At 60.0% G+C, this 22,002-nt stretch overlaps 1 protein-coding gene across 4 annotated transcripts; it reads left to right on the top strand.

The window, feature by feature from the left end:
* The first annotated feature begins 390 nt into the window (after positions 1-390).
* EMC10 (ER membrane protein complex subunit 10) lies at positions 391-8,326 on the top strand. 4 transcript variants are annotated; one of them, XM_087421313.1, is made up of 8 exons: positions 391-541; positions 1,499-1,571; positions 2,334-2,443; positions 3,388-3,492; positions 3,849-4,030; positions 4,180-4,273; positions 5,265-5,351; positions 8,030-8,326. In XM_087421313.1, the coding sequence occupies exons 1-7, from the start codon at positions 428-430 to the stop codon at positions 5,349-5,351; spliced, it is 765 nt and encodes a 254-aa protein (XP_087277439.1). In that variant the 5' UTR covers positions 391-427; the 3' UTR covers positions 8,030-8,326. The 4 variants fall into 4 exon arrangements, with proteins under 4 accessions (XP_087277439.1, XP_004440373.1, XP_087277440.1 ...); XM_004440316.3 differs by lacking the exon at positions 8,030-8,326 and adding an exon at positions 5,569-5,641; XM_087421314.1 differs by lacking the exon at positions 5,265-5,351.
* Positions 8,327-22,002: the final 13,676 nt, after the last annotated feature.

The following is a 22,002-nucleotide window of genomic DNA, read 5'->3' as shown; positions in this document are numbered from 1 at the left end:
CCGGCTGCGCCTCTCACCTGCCATCCCACCTGGTCCCGCCTCACCTGCTCCACCGCGGGCCGGTTTAGGCTTGCGCCCCGGCTACATCACAACGCCCCGCCCCTTGGGCGGAGCGGAGGGAGGGGCCGGGAAGAAAACGGGAGGGCGGGGCCGCGGGCTCTGTGACATCACAATGCGGCGGACGTGGTTTTACTCCGTCACCGTGGAGACGCCCGCGATTGTGACGTCATCCGAGGGCGCGGCGCCCGGAGACTCGGATGAAAGGGCGGCCGCCCTGCTCACGCCAGGCCCCGGTAGCGGGCGGGCGCTAGTGCGCAGACGCAAGGAGCCGCGCAGGCGCGTGGGAGGAGGGATGCGGCCGTTCCTCCCGGCGTGCTCCGCGGCGCCCGGCTGACAGCTGCCCCTTGGCTGGTGGGAAGGGGCCAAGATGGCGGCCGCCGGCGCTGGGGCGACCCGGCTGCTCCTGCTCTTGCTGATGGCGGCCGCAGCGCCCAGCCGGGCCCGGGGCAGTGGTTGCCGGCCTGGGGCCGCTGCGCGGGGGGTGAGTGCTCATTGACTGCACAGAGGGAGGGGCCGACGGGAATGGTGGGTCTCGGGCTTTGAGGCCGGTTGAGCAGGGGACGAAGCTGCGCAGGGCCAAGAGGAGAGAAGAGGTGAAAGATCCGTGGAAAGTGAGGCTGCAGTCATGCACTCGCACGAGGCCCCACGACCGGGAGAAAGCGAGAGGATTGTTAGGAAGGCTGTGGTCGTGAATATGCATGAGGGGGCGGGGCTCGGAGGGGGTCTTGCCACCTGGGCGGTGGGTGCGGTGAAAACGAGGCTCCGCGGAAGGAGAAGGTTGGGGCGTGAGCCTTTTGACCCTGGGACCCTAGGGACCCGCGGTCGTGAATATGCATGAGGAGGCGTGGCCTGGGCGGGATCTTAGCGAATCAGACGTCGGGGCGGCTAAAATGAAAAAGGCTGGGAGGGGCGCTCGAGCAATTAGAGGAGTTCTGTCTCTTGAATATGCATGAGGAGGGCGGGATCTTGAGCCCGTGGATTGAAATCTGGAACCAGGTGGCGCAGGTGCGGGGGCGTAGAGTGGAGAATGTAGAGGTAGGAGGAATGTGGAGAGTGTTGGAGAAAAGGACAGCATGGAACCTGGCGGAGCTCGGGCGGCATCGCGGCTACAGGGGCTGTTAAGGCGCAAATGAGGCCACTTGGATAGTAGCTTGGGAAGGCAGGGTGCCCTTGAACTCATGAATATTTATGATGCTAGGCGTGAACGTGAATTAGAGATAGTTGCCGTGGAAACGAGGTTACGCTGGTTTTGCAGGCCCAGGTGTCCTGGGCACTGTCCAGATCATGAATTTTCATGAATGGGCAGCTCCGGGAGGAATCGTGGGCTAGCATTGGTGTTTGGATATGAATATGAAAATAAAGTTTTGCAGGGGTCCGTGGGGTCTGCTCTGCCGAGGGCTCTGATGGTTCTCACCTGGGCCCTCTCTCTCTCCTGCAGGCCGGGGCGGAAGGGCGAGAGGGCGAGGGCTGCGGCCCGGTGGGGCTGCTGCTGGAGCATTCATTTGAGATTGGTGAGTCCAGCGACGGCCTCTCCTGGACACTTAGCTGTGCCCCATTAAGTCAGGAAATCTGGTCTGGGTGCCATTTCCTAACAGCTTGGCCCCTGGGGAGGATGGGGGAGGGCGTGAGAGAATAGAAGGTACCTTTGAATCCTCCCATCCCTGTAAGACAAATCCCAGGTGCAGAAGGGTCAATGCAGCAGTAATAACCTGCGAGCAGACTTGTCTGACCCATTGTTCCATGCCCTGCACTAGTGGTTAGATGCTCTGCTTGTGTAGACCCAGACGTCCTCACCACAGTCACGCAGGTGTCCAGATTCCCAGACCACAAATGTCAGTGCAGCCCAGGGGCTAATAATTGAGTCTGAGGCCTCAAACCCTGGGGCCACTTGTTACAAACACTAAAGCTGGGACCCACCGCAGACCCCTGAGTCTTGGCATCTGCCCAAGAAAGCCCCAGTGATTCTGCCGTGGCCTGGTCATTGGGAACTCTCCAGCTCTGCAGGCTCTGTATTTTGCAGGTAGGGAAACTGAGGCCTAGAGAGGTTATGTGTGCACCCCTGGGTCACCTGGTAAGGCAGAGGCGGGGCTTAGGAGCTGTGGGGTTCAGGCATCTGCCGTGAGCTGCCCTGTGAGGCAGGAGGGCAGGACACGGTGGGGGTCCCCCGTTTTGCAGGTAGGAAAATGGGGGCTCAGGATGGGGAAGCAGCCTGGTCACTGCAAGGCTGGAAAGGTGCGGTGGTGGGCTGGTGGCTGAGCCTGGTCTCCCCGCAGATGACAACGCCAACTTCCGGAAGCGGGGCTCACTGCTCTGGAACCAGCAGGACGGCACCTTGTCCCTGTCGCAGCGGCAGCTCAACGAGGAGGAGCGGGGCCGACTCCGGGTGAGGAGGGGACCGGGGCTGGGGGCTGGGGGGAGGGATGTGTGCCCTGACGCGTGACATGCGTGCCTCAGGGCCCTTGCCCATGCTGTTCCCGCTGTCTGGCACACCTCACCCCGCACAGTTTTCATACGATCAGCTCCTCTCAGCCTTCCAGATTTGGCCAAGACACTTCACAGTTGATGAGGATGAGGTTTGTTTATGAGGAGAGAGAGAGATCCCCACAATAGCCATGGTCCAAGAGGGGAACGTTACTTCCCCGTGGCCCCGCTCACAGCCTCCTTGGGGCCAGGATCCTCCCAGGCCTGGCTTGGTCCTCCCTAGGGATGGCACAGGGAGGTGCCGGGGCTCTGGTGGGGCCGAGACAGCAGGGTAGAGGAAGGGAAGACTGGGGCCCAGAGGGAACAGCAGTCTTTTAGGGAAAGCTCGCAGAAGCTGCCACCATCCACTTCCACTCTCTCCTTTTTGCCAGATGTAGCTATAAGGGAGGCCGGGGTCTCAGGCTTTCTTCTAGGCCACAGGCCTGTGGGCACCCTCCCTGTGGGGGCTGGCGGGTGAGGTCTGCCCCAACCAGCTTTCCTGCTGATGATTCTGTCACAGCTGCCCCCAAAGAGAGTTTGTTGCTCATAACCAGGAGTCCAGGTGTGGGATGGACACCAGGTGCAGCTGGATCCAGGTGTGGGGAAAGTGTCCCTGAGATTCACTCCATCGCTGGGCTGGGCTGGGCTCGGCTCTCCTTGTGTGGCTTCTCCCCCAGGTAGGGTGCCCCAGCGGCTCCCAGCCTCACCCACTACAGGGCCACCCTGGTGGGAACAGACCGGGATAGGCCTGGTTCTGGTGGGCCAGGGAGTGAGGGATGCTAGGTGAGACTGGGGAAGAGCCTTCCTGGCTGTGGGCCTGGGGCCAGGCACCGTCCCTCTCACTGCCACTCTCTGTCCGCCCTGCAGGATGTGGCAGCCCTGAACGGCCTATACCGTGTCCGGGTCCCGCGGCGGCCTGGAGCCCCTGATGGCCCAGAAGCCGGCGGCTACGTTTCCTCCTTTGTCCCCGCGGTGAGTCAGTGACAGGACTGGCCCATCCTCACTCCTCCTACGCGCCCTAGCCTGGCTCCCGCCACCCGTGCCCCAGCATTTATGGCTGGGGGAGACTTGGCTCTGGCCTTGTCCTCAGGGGTCTCCGGGCTGGAGGGACAGTCCAGGTGGTGGGCACTTTGAGGGGACAGCACGGGGCCTCGTGGGCCTGGGGAGACTTGCTCTTGGGCTTGTGCCCAGGGGTAGCAAGGGCCATTGAAGGCTTTAAAAGATGCTTCGGGGCCCCCATAGTGGGGGCCGGAGGCTTGGGGTCGTGGTGTGGGTGAGGCCTGGGCAGCAGCCCCTGTGCCCCCTCCCATAACCCCCTCCCCCCGCAGTGCTCCCTGGTGGAGTCGCACCTCTCGGACCAGCTGACGCTGCACGTGGACGTGGCTGGCAACGTGGTGGGCGTGTCGGTGGTGACGCACCCCGGGGGCTGCCGGGGCCACGAGGTGGAGGACGTGGACCTGGAGCTGTTCAACACCTCCGTGCAGCTGCAGCCACCCGTCACGGCCCCGGGGTGAGGGGCCCGTCCCGGCTCGGCCATCCTTCCCTCCGCGGCCTTTGCCGGTGTCCTCGCTGGCTGGCTCCCCCCACCGCCCTGCCCGTCCTGACCGCCTCAGGGTCTCCTGGCCCCTCACCCTGTCTCCTTCCCCCGTCTGCCCCCAGTCCTGAGACGGCGGCCTTCATTGAGCGCCTGGAGATGGAGCAGGCTCAGAAGGCCAAGAACCCGCAGGAGCAGAAGTCCTTTTTCGCCAAATATGTGAGTGGGGCTCCTGCCCCTGCCCTTCCCGACAGGCCCGCCCCCTCCAGTCCTGAGTCCCCTCTGCCCTGCTCCTCTCCCCAGTGGCCCTCGGGCCTGTTCCTCATCCTCCGGGCCTCCTGTGTGTGAGGCCACTTTGTCCCCTCTGGGGCGTCCGTGCATGTCCCCCTGGCACCAGGGCTAAGCCCAGGCCTGGACGAGAAGGTGAGGACTGTGGAAGCCCGCACCCTGCCCCGGCCCGTGTCAGCTCATGCCAGTGCTCATGGGGCGTCCAGTCTCAGCAGATGGCCGGCCCAGAGCTGGGTGGTGCTGGGAACCAGGGTCAGCCCCTTGAGTGCCTGTGCCGGGGGCAGAGGTGGCACAGGCAGGGTCAGTCTTGAACGGAGGCCAGTTTGGAGGAAGTGCAGTGGGGAGGGCCGTGGTCAGGGGAAGGACGAGGGTCCAGGGGAGAGGACAAGGCTGGAGAGGGGAAGACGGCCGAGATGCCAAAGGAACAGGGAGGTTTGGAGAGGAGGGGGCGGGTGGGGTCCTCCAGCCAGTCCTGGGAGGTGGGCGGCTTTGGGGAGGGGCATTTGGGGGTGGCAAGGCTCTGGGAGGAGATGCCCAGGAGGCTGGTCTGGAGCTGAGGAGGGGCAGACTGTGCTGCCAGAGCAGCTCTGAGCCCAGGGCCCTTGGAGCTGGGAGTGCTGGGGCTGGAGGAGGCCGGTCCCTCCCGAGGCAAGGGCAGGGGACATGGAGGCCAGCGCGGCTGGGGCCTCGGGGCCGCGGCGGAAGGACGCTGAGCCCCGCTGTGCTAGGTGCTGGGTGCTGTGCCTGCAGAGCCTGGGTTAGTGTGGCAGTACCTCCTGATGTCAGGGTAGCCTAACAGCCGAGCTGTGGGGAAACTGAGGCCCAGAGAGGCCGAGAGCTCGCCTGCCCTGGCTTTGCCCTCCCCGATGGCCCAGGACCCCACGGCCACCGGTGACCCTGACCTGCGCCCCTCCCTCCTCAGTGGCACCTCATCCTGGGGGGGGCCGTGTTGCTCACAGCCCTGCGTCCTGCCGCCCCGGGGCCCGCACCACCGCCGCAGGAGGCCTGAGTGAGGACCAAGCCCCCTCCCGCCTCTGCCCTCCCTGCACCCCACTGGCCCTCCCCCTACCCGTAGTGACGTAGGGGACCTGGGCCCCCTTCCCTCACTCGGCCTCCCCTCACGCCGGCCCCCACTTCCCCACCCTGGGGGATACTGCCCACACTCACCTTCCTCTCTCTGTCTCTCTGTGTCTGTCTGTCCTCCCGTCCTCCTGTCCGGCCCACAGTGGATGTACATCATTCCCGTCGTCCTGTTCCTCATGATGTCAGGAGCGCCGGATGCCGGGGGCCAGGGTGGGGGCGGGGGCGGGGGGGGTGGTGGGGGCAGCGGCCGGTGAGGGGCCCAGGGTGTCAGTGCCCCGTCCTCTTCACCCAGGGGACTCCCTCCCCAGAGTGCCCGTATGCTTGGTCATCCCAAGAAGGCTTCACCAGCCCCTCCCACCTCCCCGTCCCCAGGAGTCCCTTCCCTCTGGGCCCCGGCAGTCCTGTCGGCGGGGGCCCCGCTGTAGCCCCAGAGGCTTCCCTTTGCCCCCAGGATGGAGCCCAAGCTCGTGGGCCAGCTCTGACCTCGTGTCCGGCCCCCTGCCCCTCCCCAGCCCTGCGTTTGGGAACATGCCGAGCTCTCTCCAGCCTCCGTGCCTTTGTGCGCCCTCTTCTCGCCCTGCCTGCAACCCTCGGGCTAGATGGTCCCCCTCAGTCGTCTGACACCGCACTGGGCCTCGTGCCTCCCGTCAGTCCGCCCTTGAGGGCACCGAGCAGGCTGGACTGGCCGTGGGCCCGGCTCCCTTCCCCCGGTGGCCCTGCCCTGGGCCCTCTCTGCCTTTGATCTGCCCGGTGCCCGCGGCTCTGTGCACAAGTTTAGGATTCCTGCTGTCAGGCCGCCAGGCCCTCTGTAGGCTGCCGGGGTTGAAGAAATGATGCTTAAAGTCAAAACAAAATGAACTAACATTTAGCGAGATCGAGGGCCAGATGCTGTAAATAGAATCCCTTCCCCGCCTGGACCATTTCCCCTGGATGCAGCGTTAGGAGAGGCCGGCCAGGCCTCTGCCATTCATCGCCCCCCACCCCCCATCTATTTAAAAACATCGACAATATATTGAAATGTATAAACATTTTGAAAAGTTACGACTTGGAACAGCCAAATGCAGCCGTGGATTTGGTGACAAGGCAGTCACGATGTCCAGGTTTTGTTGAATTCCACGGTTCACTTTATGTAAGAAACACACAAAAACGGCCGTTACTCTAGCTGTGTACCGCTCTGCCATGTCGTGCGGTGGTTGATTAAACTGGTCCCCAAATGCTCAACATTTAGCTCACTTCCCTCAGTGTGTGGTTACACATAGCTCTCCTGAGCGTGTCGTCCAGGCTCCTGGTGGTGTGAGTTTGTTTTCCCGGGGATGCATGACTAAGAGTGGAATTACTGTGGCGGATTAGAAACGTGTTTACGAACAGGGAACGCGTCGAGTGGCCCGACTGTCAGAGCAGCAGAAGAGGGTGCGCGGTGGGGAGTCCTGTCTGCACAGTCCCTGGTACCCGTTTACTGCCCCCCAGAGCGTGTCCTCCCGCGTGAGCAACAGGGACGTGTGTTATCGCCCCTCTTTGTGACACAAAAGTCTTGAGTTCCGCACGCCGTCCCGCCCTCACTGCGTTGCACCTGCACAGTGTCCCCGGGGATCTTTCCTTACTGGAGCCCAGAGAGCAGCCTCGTCCTTTGTGCTCCACCGGAGAGATGCACCAGGGCCCGTTCAGCCCTCCCGCCGCCGCCGGGCCGCAGGTGTGACTGAGGTGAAACCCCAGGACTGGAAGGGCCGGCCAGAGGGAGATGGCATTCGAGAATCTGAGCCATGTTGCTGAGCCGCCCTCCACGGGGCAAACCCCAGTCCCCATGTCCCGACACGCTGCTCACATGCAAGAACCGGGGGGAGCGAGGTTGCACCGTTGGTAGTTCCTGAGAGCTCTTGTCCTCTGCTCAGTGCCAGCGTTTACGGTTTCGAATTCCTCTTGTGATTCATCTGACGTTGCTGAGACCTCAACGCCTCCCGTTTTCTCATGCCCTTGGACTCGCGGCCTGCTGCAGCCCTTCCCTGCCCTGTCTCTTCCAGCAGCAGCCCTGCCAGGCTCAGAGCCCACCCTGGGGGCCAGCCACGCCCCTCGGCGGGGACAGGTGGCCTGGAAGTCCCAAAGGGTCCTGCCGATTTACATTTCCTCGGTATTCTCAAGTGTGTCGGTTGTGTTACACACCTGCCAGCATTGGGGGTTATTGTTTTATCAGCTTTTTGTAGCTTTAATACATAAAACGGTGTTGGAGAGTTGTTCTAACTTAATGTTTTCCTCCGTCAGCACGAGACAGCGGGCGCTGTTTGTCCTCTCTGCGTTCCCTCGAGTTCTGTTGTCTCCTCCTAGATCACCCCTGAGCTGTTCCCGATGCCCTCCGGGACAGCGTTCCTGACTCGGGGTTCTTACCCCTTTGTCTGATTTGCAGATGCGTTCTCCCCCCGTCATTTGCTGGACCGTTTTGTCATTTTTTTACAGATTGAGATTCGAGGTCTTTATCTGATTCCATTCTTTTCCTCTAAGACTGTTGCGCTTGCTCTCAAGCTGGCAGAGTCCTTCTGTGGTGTGTTCTAGTCAATGTCTGAGCTGGTTCAGGCCCCGTGGGGCTCTGTCCTTATTAAACGTCTCTTCCAGTTCCTGCCTGTCCCTGGAGAACTCGTCACTGTTTCATTTTATTGACCGGAGTATCGGCGTGTAGCACGAAACTCCAAAGATACAGAAGGATCCAAGCAAAGAGCCTTCCACTCACCCCAGCCCGACACCCGTTCCCCTCACAGGGGACAACAGTGCTCTGGAGATGTTCTCTACGTAAACAAGCAAATGTGGATGGGAATAGTTTTGCAAGTTACCTTGCTCTAGCTTTTTCCCCCCCACCTGACGTAAGTTGGAGAGGTTTCCGTCTCTGATATAAAGCACATCCTTGTTCCCTGACGTGGCTGCTCGGAGTTGATTTCATTTACCCCTGTCGATGGACCCTCGGGTTGTTTCCAGCGGTGCTGTGGGAATCACCGTGTACGTGCGTCATTTCACACACACGCGCGTGTCTCCAGGGCACACGGCCAGATGGGGACTTGCTGGGAGACCGTCTCAGCCACCGGAGGTTCCAGCAGCCTCTCTTCACTGACAATTCCCAAACCCATCTCCAGCTCAGCCCCCCGCTGGTCTCCAGACCCTGGCTCCTCCTGCAGGACGAGCCTCAGGGCCCACTGAGGCAGTCAGAGCCGCCATCCGCCCCAGTGGAGCTTCTCCAGGAATCCTTATGCCAGTGAGTGGTGCCCCCACCTACCCAGCCCCACAGACCGGAGCGCTGCCCTGCCCCGGCCCACCATTCCTCCCTGCCTCGGCTCTTCACCTCTGCTCCTGTGGCCCCAGCCTTGTCCTCTCCCCCGCCTGGACCATCAGCCCAGCCTCCTCCCTGACCTCCTGGCCTCCAGTGGGCCCCTCCAGTCCGTTCCTCCCCTGCTCCCAGCCCTCCCCAGCTCCCCGGCGCCTCAGGACAGAGTCCCAGCCCCTCAGCCCAGCCTTTGAGGCCTGTTAGTTTCTGACCAATTCCTCCTCATCAGCCTCATTATCATCCCCAGCCTTAATTAATGAGTCAGTTAGGTACCACCAGGCCAGACCACAGGCACCATGCTCATGCTCCATCCCGTCGGCCCCATCCTTCCTCTTTCTGCTGTATCCCTTCCTCTCTGTCCCCACTGAGCTCAGCCCTCCCTCTGCCGTCACCCTGCCTCCTGACCTGGTCTCAGATGGGAGAGCACCTGCAAGGCAAATGCTCAGTCAAGGGATTGCCCCTCCCCCCAACTTCCTGCCTCACCCCTTGGATGCCCTTCTTTGCCCCACAAAGTGTCACCTGCTCCCTGGCATTGAGGAAACTCCCCTTTCCCAGGCTAGGATTTCATATTGGCATTTAGGTGTCCTTAGCACAGAGTTGTGGGACCAGCAATCTTTTAAACATTTTATTTATTCAGTTTTTTCCCCCCAAAGCCCCAGTAGATAGTTGTATGTCATAGGTTCACATCCTTCTAGTTGCTGTACGTGGGACTCGGCCTCGCGTTGGACGGAGAAGTGGTGCCTCGGGGCGCTCCCGGGATCTGAACCCGGGCCGCCAGCATCAGAGCGCACGCACTTAACCGCTAAGCCACGGAGCCGGCCCACCAGCAATCTTTTAAAATATCTAAGGCTAATTTTAGTATTTTAAAGACTCTTTATTCCCCCAAATTGTGTGTTATAGCATGTGGCTTCTAGAAACAATTCTGTAGGCTCCTTTATTTAACACGTCAGAGAGACTCCATGGTGAGGATCAGGGACCAATTACTGGGGCTCTTTAGCTGTCAGTCATTCACCTTTGCACCCACCTTTGTTCAGCGAGGTATAACTGTCATTACAAAGGAAACAAACTCAGTTGGGCCCAATTCCTAGAAATAGGCTCCCAAGCAAGCTGTGTAAACCAAATCCCACCTTCCTTTGTTTCCCATCACAGTCATATATGCATTTCCATGGCAATGCAGGAGCGAATCCACCCATAGAATGACTTGAAAACACATGTGGAATCCAGAGGTTTAAGTTTGCATACCAAGAAGCTTACTGAGTATATTTACGTATTGACTAGGAGTAACCGTTTTTATTTTTACAGAATTTTGCAAATTGTCCCCTGCGCCGCCCCCCCCCCCCCCCAGCATTCTAGGCGCTGCCTGTTTTTGTTCAGGGCATTCTCGTGTCTAATACAGCTGGGGTGCAGTTCCGTCCTTTGCCACTAGGTGGCGATAGATGACTCCACCCGGTCTGAGGTTGCCTCTCAGGCGGCATGCAGACCCACGTGGTCCCTCTTGTTGGGGAGAAGTGCCCTGCAGGGGGCACTGCTGGTCCTTCGGGAAGGTTGGGGTCCCCGTGGAGCCACTGTCCTAGCAGATGCTGGTCGTCAGGAACACTGGGCACCTCTGTTCTCATCTGTGAAGTGGGGTTCGGTTGAGGTCCTCCCAGCGCTGATGTGCTCCGTGCTGCCTGAGGAAGAGAAGGGGGTGGAGGGTTGGGGAGGGTAACAGAGCAGACAGGAGGCGGCCCCTTCTCACCCAGCTCAGACAGGGGTCCTGGGTCAGCAGAGCCAAGAAGGAGCCAATTCCTGGCCAACCGCAGGGTGGCCCACCCATCCCGGCCCTGCCACTTACCTGCTGTGCGTCTTTAGACAGCGCTCCTTGTCTCTGAGCCTGTGCCTCTTTCCTCCTTCCTGGGCCTGGGGCAGGCATGATTCCTCCAGGCAGCGTCCATGGTGCAGGACAGACAGAAAAGAGAGAAAATGGGTGTCACAAAGGCCCTTCCATCCTGGGGCCTCCGGCTTGGCAGGCCCCCTCCAGGCTGTCCATCCTCCTGCCACAAAGCCTCCGCAGATCCCTGGAGGGACTCCATGGTCTGCTCAGAACTCGGAAACCTCAGAGCACCGAGGGAGTGTGGAGAGGGAAAGGGGCCAGAGAGCGGGAGAGGAGCCCTCGGGTGAGGGTGCAGGGGCCTCCCAGAGACAGGGAAACGAGGCACAGAGGGAAGGAGGCCGGTGAGGAGAGACAGAGAAGAGGTGACAGCTTTAGAGAGCAGGGAGAGGGGAGGGAGAGAGAGGAAACTGGAGAGAGAGAGAAGGAAGGCGCAGAGGGAAGGAGGCCGCTGAGGGGAGACAGAGAAGAGGTGACAGCTTTAGAGAGCAGGGAGAGGGGAGGGAGAGAGAGGAAACTGGAGAGAGAGAGAAGGAAGAGAGAGTGGGAAAGAAGAGACAAGAAAAGGAGACTCAGGAGAGAAAGGAAGAGAGAAAACAGAGATGGAGCGAGAAGGAAGGAAGAGAGGAGGGAGGAGACAGTGCAGGATGGATGGATGAGAGAGAGGGCGAGGAGAAGGGGGCTGCTCGGAAAGGAGGAAGAGAGGAGAGAGAAGGAAAGGCTGGGGGAGAGATGCTGGGAAAGGAGGAAGATGTGGAGGAGCGAGTCAGGAGAGTGAGAGGAGAAAGAAGGGAGAGAAAAGGGACAGAGAAGGAGAGAGGAGACTGGGGGTGGGGGGAGGGAGCACAGAGGAGAGAGAAGAGACAGAAGGAAGTGAGGGAGGATGGGAAGGGTTCAGGCCAGAGGGGAGGAGAGAGACACTGAGACAGTGAGGGGAGAAGGGAAGCAGGAAGGAAGGAAGGGAGAGAAAAGAGAGGAGACGGGAGAAAATAAGACAGAAAACAGAGTGAGAAAGAGGAAAGGAGAGAGGAGGATGGAGGGAGAGAAAGACAGGAGGGAGGCAGTGAGCGCTGGAGGAGGGAGAGAGCAGACATGGAGGATGGCGAGGAGAGAGGACCTTGGGGTGGGGGGAGAGGGAGAGACAGGAGGGGGAGGAGAGAGGAGAGAGGAAGAGAGGGGGAGAGGAAGCGAGAGGAGAGAGGAGAGGAGGAGGGACAGACGGAAGTGAAGTGAAGGCGGGAGAAGAGGAGAGACGGGAGGGAGAAAGAAAAAAGGATGGAGAGAGGAGCGTGTGTGTGTTCATGTGTGTGCACGTGCGTGTAGTGAGGGAGGATGGGCATGGAAGACAGGATGTGGAGAGAGGAGGAGAGAAGGAGACAGGAGGGAAGGAGAGGGGAGAGACAGGCATAGAAACAGGAGGGAAGAGATCCTACCAGGGGCAGAGCGCATGCACACGTGCGCGCACACACACGCAGAGGCCGAGGGAGGGCTGGGGTGGGGGGCCAGGCGGAGGAAGGATGCGGAGGACCGTGGACGGCGGGGGGTGTGATGGAAGGGGCAGGGGGTGCGGGGCCAGGAGCTCAGAGAGGCGGCAGGAGAGGTGGAAAGTGAAGCCTGACTAGGAAGCTCGATGGAGAGGGTCTCAGCACACAGCCCCACCTGGGCCCACACCTGTCCCTCCCTGGCCGTGCAGCCCCCGTGGGCGTGTTTGTGACCAAGGAGAAAAGAGTGACAACTGAGACGACAGGGACAGTACAGAGTCAAAGGTGTGACAGAGGAGCCGGTGAATAAAGAGGGGAGGAGAGGAACGGGGGGGGGGGGGAAGCAGAAGGAAGAGAAACAGAGACAGAGACAGAGTGAGAGACAGAAAGAAAGAATGAGAGACAGAGGGAGAAAGAGTGAAAGAGACAGAGACAGAGTAAGAGAGACAGGGAGAGGCAGAGAAAAAGAGTGAGAGAGAAACAGAGTGAGAGACAGTGAAAGAGAAAGACTGAGAGGGACAGAAAGAGAGAGACAGAATGAGAGAGGGAGAGACAGACACACAGGACGGAGAGAGGAAGACAGAGAAGAGGGAAGGGAAGGCCTGCCACCTCCCGGGTGACAACGGGCAGTGTCCCCATGTCCCAGTTAAGGACGAGCTGTAGAGGGACGGACGCAAATGTGCAGCTGCAGAGACCGCGGCTGATGGTCCAGGACCTGGCAGGACAGGAGACAGTTTCGTAAACTGTGAAACAGAAATCACAGGGCCGTTTGTTCTGGGGCAGGATCGAGACACCACCAGCATGAGGGACACCCGTCCCTGCCCCGTCGGTTGTCCCACAGGACCCCAGCTGTTGGAGTCGGCAAGAAGACGGGACGGGGAGGGGAGGGCGGGTGAGGGCTGAAGACAGCAGGTGTGGGGAGAGAGACTGAGAGACGGAGAGACAGAGACCAGAGAGAAGCGGGGAGACGCTCAGGAGGGAAAAAGGCCAGGAAGCGGTGGGGGAAACCGGGGAGGTTACAGCGTCCAGGAAAGCAGGGAGGTGCGGAGAGGGGCCGGGCGGAGTGGCGGAAGGACGATGGGGCCAAGGTCGGTTCAAGGGCGATGAGAAGATGGAGGAGGAAAGAGCGAGGAGTAAAACATCAATGAAAAGAAGGTACAGGAAAGCGTGAGTGAGGGTGAGGATGGAAAGGGAAGGAAATAGGAGATGGGGCGGGGGGAACGGGAACAGGGGACTCGTGTGAGACAGAGAAACAGAGAGAGACCAAGAGAGACAGAGAGAGAGAGAGGGAGAGGGAGAGAGACAGAGACAGAGAGGGAGAGAGAGACAGAGAGAGAGAGAGGGAGAGGGAGAGAGACAGAGAGGGAGAGAGAGAGAGAGAGAGAGAGAGAGAGAGAGACAGAGAGGGAGAGAGAGACAGAGAGAGGGAGAGAGACAGAGAGGGAGAGAGAGACAGAGAGAGGGAGAGAGACAGAGACAGACAGAGAGGGAAAGGGAGAGAGGGACAGAGACAGAGAGACAGGAGAGAGAGACAGAGAGAGAGGGAGAGGGAGAGAGGGATAGAGACAGAGAGAGGGAGAGAGAGAGACAGAGAGAGAGGGAGAGGGAGAGAGACAGAGAGAGACCAAGATAGACAGAGACAGAGAGATAGAGGGAGAGAGACAGAGAGAGAGAGATAGAGGGAGAGAGACAGAGACAGAGAGAGGGAGAGGGAGAGAGACAGAGACAGAGAGAGGGAGAGAGACAGAGACAGAGAGATAGAGGGAGAGACAGAGAGAGACAGAGACAGAGAGAGGGAGAGGGAGAGAGGGACAGAGACAGAGAGGAGAGAGAGAGAGAGAGAGAGAGAGAGAGAGAGGGAGAGGGGGAGGGATAGAGACAGAGAGAGAGGGGGAGAGAGAGACAGGGAGAGAGAGAGACAGGGAGAGAGACAGAGACCGAGATAGAGAGATAGAGGGAGAGAGACAGAGAGAGACAGAGACAGAGAGAGGAGAGGAGAGAGACAGAGACAGAGAGAGAGACAGAGACAGAGAGAGAGACAGAGAGAGAGAGAGGGAGAGAGGGGAGGGATAGAGACAGAGAGAGGGAGAGAGACAGGGAGAGAGACAGAGAGACAGAGACAGAGAGAGGAGAGAGAGACAGAGAGAGGGAGAGAGACAGAGAAAGAGAGAGACCGAGAGAGACAGAGACAGACAGAGGGAGAGAGACAGAGACAGAGGGAGAGAGACAGAGACAGAGAGAGAGACAGAGACAGAGAGAGAGAGAGACAGAGAGAGAGAGAGAGAGAGAGGGGAGGGATAGAGACAGAGAGAGGGAGAGAGACAGGGAGAGAGACAGAGAGACAGAGACAGAGAGAGGGAGAGAGAGACAGAGAGAGGGAGAGAGACAGAGAAAGAGAGAGAGACCGAGAGAGACAGAGACAGACAGAGGGAGAGAGACAGAGACAGAGGGAGAGAGACAGAGACAGAGAGAGAGACAGAGACAGAGAGAGAGAGACCGAGACAGAGAGAGGGAGAGAGACAGAGAGAGACCGAGATAGAGAGATAGAGGGAGAGAGACAGAGACAGAGAGAGGGAGAGGGAGAGAGACAGAGAGACAGAGACAGAGAGAGGGAGAGAGAGACAGAGAGAGGGAGAGAGACAGAGAAAGAGAGAGAGACCGAGAGAGACAGAGACAGACAGAGGGAGAGAGACAGAGACAGAGGGAGAGAGACAGAGACAGAGAGAGAGACAGAGAGAGAGACAGAGACAGAGAGAGAGAGACCGAGACAGAGAGAGGGAGAGAAAGAGACAGAGAGGGACAGAGAGGGAGAGACAGAGACAGAAGGAGAGAGACAGGGAAGGAGAGAGACAGAGAGAAGAGAGACAGGGGAGAGGAGAACGGGCCGTGAAGGGCAGAAGGCAAGGATGTGCTCCCTGAACGCGCCCGGCCGAGGAGGGGAGGCTGGACTGAGAGGCGCATGTCAGGGAAAGCAGCTGCAGGCGAAGGGACAGGAGTAGAGAGAGGGGACACAGAAGCAGCGGGAGGAAGGGGGCGCGGCTGTAAACGGAAGGGCGAGGACCCCCGCCCCGCGCCCCAGAGCGCCCCGCCCCCCGCTGCGGACAGCGCGGGAGGCGCGCGAGGACCCCCGCCGTCAGCTGGGTCCCCAGCGCCACCTCCTGGGGGCAGGAGGACGGGGCGGGAGCCAGAAGCGGGGCGGGGAGGAGTCGGGAGGGAAGGAGAAGAGCTTCCTGCGACGGCGGGCGGGTCGGGGCGGAAGAAGGTGAAGATGAGGGCCAGGAGCTTCATTTAGGAGGAGAAGTAGGGGAGGAGTGTGCGTGTAGAGAGGACAGACCACGAGGGTCGGCGTGAGAGCATAGCACCTGTGTGGGGGCGTGCGGAGAGACAGACAGACAGACGATAGAGAGATACAGACAGGAGTGGGGGGAGGAGGAGCAGGAGGAAGAGAAAAGGGAAAGAAAGACACAGCTGAGAAGTTGTGAGCCGGGGAAAGGAGGCTGTGCGTGGTGTGAGTGCACTAGTGCAAGGAGGGAAGTGAGTGTGTCAGAGAGACACAGATGGGCAGGGACGGAGGAGCAGAGAGGAGAGACAGAGACAGAGAGAGACAGAGAGAGCCTGGGATCCAGAGAACGGGGAGCGGGAGGGGCAGAGGCTCAGGAAGGGAGGGAGACTCTGCCCATCTGAGCCTCAGTTTCCCTGTCTGTTCCCCGGGTGGTGGGAGAGGTAATAATTCATGACTTAGCGACCAGAAGAAGAATCAGCGTCCCCTCTGGTGGGCACGTGCTGCCTCTCAGTTCTGTTCTAGCACTTTCTGTCCCCCGCTCCCTCCCCCACACCAGGGAGTGGCTGTTATCACCCACACTGGTTTTCCAATGAAGAAGTCAAATTGGAGTCCAAATCTGTTGTCACCGTCACCCTGAGGTGAAGACGACCTGTCCCTTCTACCGCAGAGACTCCTTGAGGACACCTAAACCCCTCCTGTCTGGAAAGTTCAGAGCCTCCCCTGCTGAGAAGGCAGAAAAAGAGAAAGAGAGGAAGCCGGTGGAGGGGAAGGGGCAGGGGGGGACAGAGGGTCGAAGGAGAGGATCAGCATGTGTCAATTACCCGGCACACAGTTGGTGCTCAATTAGTGCTCCTTCCCTTTCCAGGTGGAGAGCACTGAGAGCAGGAAGGAAGAGAAGCAGCAGCAGAGAGGAAGGGAGAGGAGGAGAGAGTGTGGGGAGGGGAGGCTGTGCTTATAAAGAGCCTGGCACACAGTAGGTGCTCAATGAATGCCCATTCCCTTCTTCAGGAGAGAGGAGGCAAGTCAGAAAGGAGGCAAAGAAACCACCACAGAGGAAAAACAGGGGAGGGAAGACAGCCTGAGGAGGGAGGGCCATGGGTGGACATTGCCGGGCATTCAGTAGGTGCCTGTTAAGTGTTAGTTCTTTTCTCAGGAGAAAGAAGACAGACAGAAAAGGAGAGGGGAGGGGAAAACTCCAGCAGAGAGATGGAACGGGAGAAGCTGTGGGGGAGGGAGACAGTATAGGTAAAGCAGTGGGCACACAGTAGGTACTTAATAAGTGCCCGTTCCCCTCTGTGGCAGCGAGCCCAGAGAAAGCAGCCAGGGGGAGGGAAGCAAGCAGCGAGGAAGAGAGAAGGGAGAATGGAGCCTGGGAGGCAAGCAATGACAGCGGATACGGAGGAGCAGCATACAGCAGGCGCTCAATATGTGCCTATTTCCTCCCCCTAGGAGAAAGCTGGCAGGGCCGAGAGGAGGGGGAGAAGCTGGAGGAGAGGAGTCAGGGAGAGGAGAGGCAGTGAGCGAGCATGTATGCAGGCGAGGCGGTGGGCACTCAGGGGGCGCTCAATAGATGCACGTTGTCTTCCTTGGAGGGGAGAGAACAAGAAAAAGGAAGGCGCAGACACAGACAAAAGGCCGGGCAAGTCGGCTGGTCCGTGTGCGGAGGAGGCAGTAGGGCTGGCGGAGCAGAGGGAGGAGGTAACTGCGAGAAGATTGGGCAAAGGAGAGGACGCGCAGAGGAGGTAGCGTGGGCAAATCATGGGGGCACACGGGAGGTGCTTCATAAATGCTCGTACTCTCCCCCAGACAGCACGGAGAGGGAGAAGCTGGCAGAGCAAGAGGGGCAGGGAGAAAGAGGCAAGAGGAGATGAGGGGGGATGTTAATTGCCTGGCATACAGTAGGTGCTCCATAATTGCTTGTTTTCTTCCCCAAGAAAGAGCAGATGAGCAGAAAGGAAGAGGAGAAGTCAGAGATGAAGGAGCAGGGAGAATCGAGGGAGAGGGGAGTGTAAGAAAATTGTCTGGCACACAATAGGTGCTCCATAAATGCCCATTTCGTTCCCTGGCAGAGAGCAGAAAGAAGCAGAGGACAGCAGAGACCACAGGTCGGTGGAGACGGACCTGTGGCTGAGAGGAGAGTAAAGAAAGCACAAGCAATTGCTTGGCCTACCATAGGTGCTCAGTAAATGTGTGTTCCTTGCCTTGGAAGAGAGCAGAGAGCCCAGGAGGACAGAGGAGAAACGGGAGGAGTAGGGTGTGAGGAAGGGAGACAAGGTGTGTAAACTGCCTGGCACACAGTGGGTGCTCAATATGTGTCCATTCCCTCCCCCAGGAGGGAACAAAAAGTCAGAAAGGAAAGAAAAGAAAGGAATTGGGGGAGAAGAGAGTGTAACAAGAGAGGTGCAGTGTTTGTCAATTCACTGGCACACAGTAGGTGCTCAATAAATGCCAATTTTCTTCCCAGGAGAGACCAGGCAGATCAGGAAGAAGTGAAAGGAATCAGGGGGGAAGGGACAGGAAAGCAACAAGAGTATGAGGTGCAGAGGCAGTGTATGGAAATTGCCTGGTAAACACTAGGAACTTAATAAATGCCCGTTTCCTCCAAGGAAGGGAGCCAGAAGCGCAGGAAGAACAAGCAGAGGGCACAGAGGAAGGGACAGGGAGACAAGAGGGTGCCAGGAGAGGCAAGGAGGCATTTCAGGTGCATACAGCAGGTGCTCCATAAATGCCTGTCCCCTTCCCCGGCTGAGCAGAAAGCAGGCTGGGAGCCAGCAGAGACCCAGGAAGGGAGGCCGGAAGGAGGAGGGCGAGGGAGGAGGGGGAGTCTGAGGGTGGAGGCGGGGGCAGGCCTCCTCCTGGTGGCCCCCCCAGGGCCCGGCCCATGCCCCAGCTGCCCCCGCTGAAGCAGGGACAGGGGCCCATTGTCCTGGGCCTGGCACGGCCTGGCGGGAGGGGCGTGCCCAGCCCTTGTCTGCTGTGTCTGGGGGGATGGGCGCTGCCTGGGCTCCGTCTCTCGGTCTCTGATTCTCTGTGTCTCTGCATCCCCCTGTCTCTGAGCTCACATCTCCCCATCTCGCCGTCTGTGTCTCTGTGTCCTGCTGTCCCAGTGTCTCTCCCGTCTCTGAGTCTGTGGCCCCCTGTCTCGGGGGCTCCCTCTGCATCCATCTCCCATCTCCCCTGTCTCTCCATCTGTCTCTCAGCCTCTGCTTCTGGCTGTCTCTGGGAGGGAGGAGCCCTGACCCTAATCCCAGCCCCGGGTTCCCGCCCCCCACCCACCGGGGATCAGGGCGGGGGGCCGAGCTCAGAGGCAGAGGAGTGAGGAAGGAAAGAAGGAGGCACAGGGGCGAGAGAGGTGAGGACAGAACAGCTTTATTCAGCAGAAACCGCAGCAGAGGGCCGGCGGCCTCCATCCGGAGCTGGAGAGAGAGGAGGGTCAGGAGACGGGAGACGGGAGAGGGGAGGGCGGAGAGAGAGTCAGGGAGAGGCAGAGAGACAGACAGAGACCCAGAGAGAAGAGGAGGGAGAGACAGAGAGACAGGAGAGAAGGGAGAGAGAGGAGTGGGAGGAAGCTCAGAGGTAGAGAGAGAGATGGGAAGACAGAGAGACAGAGAGAAAGTCAGGGAGAGACAAAGAAATGGAAAGAGAGAGACAGGGAGAGACACAGAGAGAGAGAAAGTCAGGGAGAGACAAAGAAATGGAAAAAGAGAGACAGGGAGAGACAGAGAGAGAGAGAAAGTCAGGGAGAGACAATGAAATGGAAAGAGAGACAGAGAGAGAGAGAGAGAAAGTCAGGGAGAGACAAAGAAATGGAAAGAGAGAGACGGAGAGAGAGAGACACAGAGAGAAAGAGACAGAGAGAGAGAGACAGAGAGACATGGAAATTCAGAGACAGAGAAAGAGATGAGAGATGATGGGGCAAGAGACAGAGAAAGAAAGAAAAACAGAGGCAGAGAGATTTAGAACCGGGAGGGGAGAGAAGTGGACAGCGAGAGGGACTGAGATGGGAAGAGACACAGAGACAGATGGAGAGACAGAGACAGATGGAGAGACAGCGACAGAGAGAGCCGGAGACCGCCGAGCCGCTGCGCGGGCGGGACGGCGGGGAAGTCGAGGAAGGAGCGCGGCCCCTCTCACCTGGCGTCCGCGGCGGCCGCCCCCCGGGCTGGACCGGGTGATTTAAGGGGCGCCCTGGGGGCGGGCCCGCTCCCCCCTACCGCCTTATCTGGTCAGCCCCGGCCCAAGAGCTAAATCGGGCCTCAGCTGTCAGCACCCCAGGGCGCGGGACAGCTGTCACAGCCCCTGCACCTGCCTCGTGACCGCAGCCCCCCTCCTGCAACGGGGCAGGCATGAGAGGCCCCTGTGGGTCTGCATGGAGCGCCCCCAATGGGCAGCCGGGACCCTCAAGAGCCCCCCCACGCCCCACAGGAAGCTCTGGGACCAGCCTGGCTGGGCGCCCTGGGGCAAGGGAGTCAGGCGTTGTTCCCGTGGGACATGGGGATCCCAGCGGGGGAGGGCCAGCGAGGGTGCGTGCGGCTTTGGGCACAGTTTAAGGGGCAAACAGTAAGCACTCAATCAGTGCACAGGCTGGGCCTGCCCAGGCTCTCACCTGCGCAGAGCAGGAGGGGTTAGCGCATGAGGGGGCTGGGAGCGGGAGGGGAGGGAGGCTGCCTGGACCCCTTCCCCTCTCCATCCCCCCAGGTCCCACCATCCCCTGCGGGCTCCTCACCAGGACCATATTAGGCCACAGCTGAGAAGGCACCTGGGGAGGTCACTCAGGCCCCAGAATAGAAACACTCAGGGAGTCCCGCCAGGCTGTCTGGGACAAGATGGGACAGGCGACAGGCACAGAGGCGGGGCCCCAGAGGGCCCAGGGGGGCTCAGGGCTCAGGCGGGCACAGACCCAGAGAGAGACAGAGGCTGAGAGAGACAGACAGAGAGAAGCATCTAGAAGGAGAGAGCAAGAGAGGGACACAGAGGGAGGAGGCCCTGGAAGGAAGGAAGGAAGAAAGGAACGGCCGCCCGGAGTTGGGGTCCCGGGACCCCAGCTGTTTTTCGCTCCTGTGCTGTTTGACTTTTCACTTTACAAGTTGCCCTTTGACCTCTGGAATTGTCTGGAACCAGGACCCACCAAGCCAGGTCCCCATGTCACTGTCGGCTTTTTACGAGCGCGTCCTGTGGCACCCGCTCCCACCTTCTCTTGGTGTTGGTTTAGCTCGTGTCCCTGGAGGAGCTGACTGTCCAGTGGAGCCGGCCCAAGGAGGGAGACGCCCCAAGCTGGGCCCCGCTGCCTCTCCCTGCGCCCCGCCTCCCTGTGCCTCTGCGTGCCCCATTTCTGCCCCTCTCCACCTGCTCCCTCCCATGGCTCACACACACATGCCTCCCGCCCTGGACAGGCCCGTGACCCCTGAAGCCACGACCCTGGGCCCCCTCCCCCATGTCACCCGGCCTGTCACATCCTTATTTGCCACCGCACACAGCATGTCCCCCAAACCCACTCCTCCTCCCGGGGTCCCATCTCGTGGGGGTGGCCGCTATCCTCTGGGTCCCAGGCCAGACCCCTGGGCACCTTCACTGCCCCTCCCTCACCCCCAGGGTGCCAGGCCCAGAGCTGCCCTGACTCTTCGTCACCTCCTCTCTGTGCCCAGGGTCCTGGCTCAGGCCTAGACCTCTCCCGTCTGCCCCCACACGGCCCCACAGGGGTCTGTCGGTGCCCAGGACTGACCTGCCCACCCGCCCTGAACCAAGTGCAGCCCCTCTGCCGGCCCTCGGAGCCCCCCCACCCCCATCTCTCCTCACCTCCTCAGATAACCCCGATCACTTCCTCCAGGCCCAGCTCTCCTTCAGAGCTGCTCCCAATTCGGGACTGGGCCCTCCCTCCCCTCCCTCCCCTCCCACGGGCCCTCGGGAGAGCCCGCCTCAGCCTTCTAGAGCCAGCGCCCGGGGCCCTTCCCCTTCCTGTGGCCCCCACAGTGCCCCGTGGGACCCCCATTAGGGCCCCCACTGGGACTGGGGGGCCTCATGTCCTCTTGTGTCTTCCTCCCAGCCTGAGAGCTGCACAGGCCAGACCCAGTGGTGGGGCTCGGGGGACATGGGAAAGGACAAGGAAGCTGCACAGAGGGACAGCAGGCCCTGGGGAAGGACACGGAACAGGAGGGGGGCCTGCTCCGGTGAGAATGCGGAGAGAAGTCACCTAATGGGAGCCTGTCCTTCCTCTGCTCAGTCCGCCACCACGACAGGCACCATCTTCCCCCTTTGTCACCTCTCTGCCCTCCTCTCCTGCCCTCTCTCGCCTCCAGCACACCAGGCACACTCCTGCCTCAGGGCCTTTGCACTGGCCATTCTCTGCCTGGCATGCTCTTCCTCCAAGCCTCCCCATGGCTCCCTCCTTCCCCTTCTTCAAGTCTTTATTCAAACTACACCTTCTCAGGGAGGCCTCCTGCCCTAAATGAGTTCTAACACCACCATATTAGTTTCCTATGGCTGTTCTAACAAACTTAGTGGCTTAACACACATTTATTCTCTGACGCGTCTGGAGTTCAGAAGTCCAAGATGAGCCTCACTGGGCCAGAGTCAAGGTGCAGGCAGGCGGGTTCCTTCTGGGGGCCCCGGGGGAGAATTTGGTTGCCTGTTCCAGCTCCG

The sequence above is a fragment of the Ceratotherium simum genome, chromosome 33, assembly GCF_057802395.1.
Source record: "Ceratotherium simum simum isolate JZ-2026a chromosome 33, ASM5780239v1, whole genome shotgun sequence".
NCBI classification, from domain to species: Eukaryota; Metazoa; Chordata; class Mammalia; order Perissodactyla; family Rhinocerotidae; genus Ceratotherium; species Ceratotherium simum.
This window is presented reverse-complemented; position numbering and strand designations above follow the sequence as displayed.